The sequence below is a fragment of the Dama dama genome, chromosome X (assembly GCF_033118175.1).
Source record: "Dama dama isolate Ldn47 chromosome X, ASM3311817v1, whole genome shotgun sequence".
Taxonomy (NCBI): Eukaryota; Metazoa; Chordata; class Mammalia; order Artiodactyla; family Cervidae; genus Dama; species Dama dama.
In genome coordinates, this window is record NC_083714.1 from 154,975,646 (window position 1) to 154,977,524 (window position 1,879).

The 1,879-nt window shown below is 38.5% G+C and overlaps 1 protein-coding gene across 1 annotated transcript; it reads right to left on the reverse strand.

Moving 5' to 3' along the window:
- Positions 1-574: 574 nt before the first annotated feature.
- LOC133052134 (sex-determining region Y protein) lies at positions 575-1,264 on the reverse strand. The gene has a single exon (XM_061136902.1). It carries the CDS (start codon positions 1,262-1,264, stop codon positions 575-577), a length of 690 nt encoding a protein of 229 aa, XP_060992885.1.
- Between the last annotated feature and the right edge of the window lie 615 nt (positions 1,265-1,879).

The following is a 1,879-nucleotide window of genomic DNA, read 5'->3' on the forward strand; positions in this document are numbered from 1 at the left end:
AAACTGTGAAAGAAGATAGAATATGCATATATACTCACTAATTACCTGCAGCTTACAAAGAGGAGGAAAGTAGCTAGAAAGGCCAAAGAACAGACCTTGCACCAGAAAGTGCTTTAGACAGTAGGGAGCTTTCCATCCAAGTAGGATGTCTTTCCATTATACCATGAATTTGTGAGTGTTTCTGAAAGCACTATAGTTTGGAGTTACAGTATTTAAAATAAAAAGTAAAAGTTATATTGTCTATAGTGACTATTTCCAGATTATTAGTATATGCTACCATCTAACTAATGGCCAATCTCTGGAACAATTAAAATTAGAAATATATAAATTGTGCCATTACTAGGAAAAACAGATGACTTTCAAACTCAAGCAGTGTTGGTGCTGTTAAGATAATTTCTTACAAAAAAGTAATCTTACAGAAAGAACTGATAAACAGAGGAAATTTCTAATTATTGGAAAGTTCTAATTATTTACACGTTAAATGTACTTATTTGGCTTCTTTTAAAATTAAGTCACAGGTGAAATTGTAGTAAAATTGAGATAAAGAGCACCTTTGTTAGCGAAAGTAAGGAAGTCAATATTGAAAATAAGCGCAAGAAAGTCCAGGCTGTAAACTTTGATAAAAGGGAAAGTCCGCGGAAATCTGTGTAGCTAATGTTACCCTATTGTGGCCCAGGTTTGTCCAGCTGCTGTGATGCTCATTTTGGAGGAATGAATTGGTTATGGTCACAGACTGTGAGAGGCTTAACTGACTTTCCATTCGTGAGCCTGTGGTATTGGCACAACCGTCCCTGTATGTGAAGGGCTGCAATGTCTCTATATGCATCTGTTTGCATAGTTTTGAAGAGTCTGCAGGAAGCAATTTCTGTTGCCTCTTCCTTTTCCGACGAGGTCGATATTTATAGCCCGGGTATTTGTCTCGGTGTACGGCTAGTAGTCTCTGTGCCTCCTCAAAGAATGGTCGCTTTTCAGCATCTGTAAGCCTTTTCCACTCATACCCCAGCTGCTTGCTGATCTCTGAGTTTTGCATTTTGGGATTCTCTAGAGCCACTTTTCGTCTTCGTTCACGAGACCACACAATGAAGGCGTTCATGGGTCGCTTGACGTGGTCCTGGCCGCTCTCCCTAACATTTTCTCCAGTTTCACACTGATCATTTGCGCTGCGATTGTCTGTGAACAAGGAAGAGGCTTTCCCAAAGGCGAGAGGATTTTGTTGTTGTATCTCGGCTGGACTGTAAACATCGTCGTTCAATACTCTGAACATAGCAAAGCAGACGATTGCACAGTTTGAAAAGGGGAGGAAGTAATAAGCGATGTAAACTTTCTAAAAATTATCGTGCTGTTAAACAAGTTGTTCTTACCAGAGACTGACAGTGCAATGTTTGCAGTGAAATATTTATTTCTCCGCCCCCAATACCTCCCCTCAATACCTCCTGGCAGTCAGCCCAAACCCACCAACCTACTCTTTCTCAAGAAAGGCTACTTAACAGGATATCAACTCTCTGTTTTCTTCTTTGTTTACATCTAATTAGAATTTGTGAAGGCGCTAACACCTGCTTAATAATACAAACGGTGTCATTATGAAGTTATTTTCATATACCTTTACTTCAAAGGATGAAGGTGCAGCAGACATATTAACAAATTGTTTATGGTTATGAGAATGTTAAGAGAATGTTATCTTAAACAAAAAGATGAAAAACAGCCAGATCCTGTTATATATTTGTATACACATACCAAATCCATGTTAATCACTATCCCGGCTTCTTCACTTCAGCTTAAAGTACAGCTGAAAAATCTGTGTAAGTATTCCAGTAGCTAACAACTGGTAATTCTATTATATGTGCTGACGACTTTCAGAATGCTAACATATACTAACACA

Excerpts from the sequence above, each read along its gene's own strand:
- LOC133052134 (XM_061136902.1), bottom strand. The coding sequence starts at position 1,264 with ATGTTCAGAGTATTGAACGACGATGTTTACAGTCCAGCCGAGATACAA.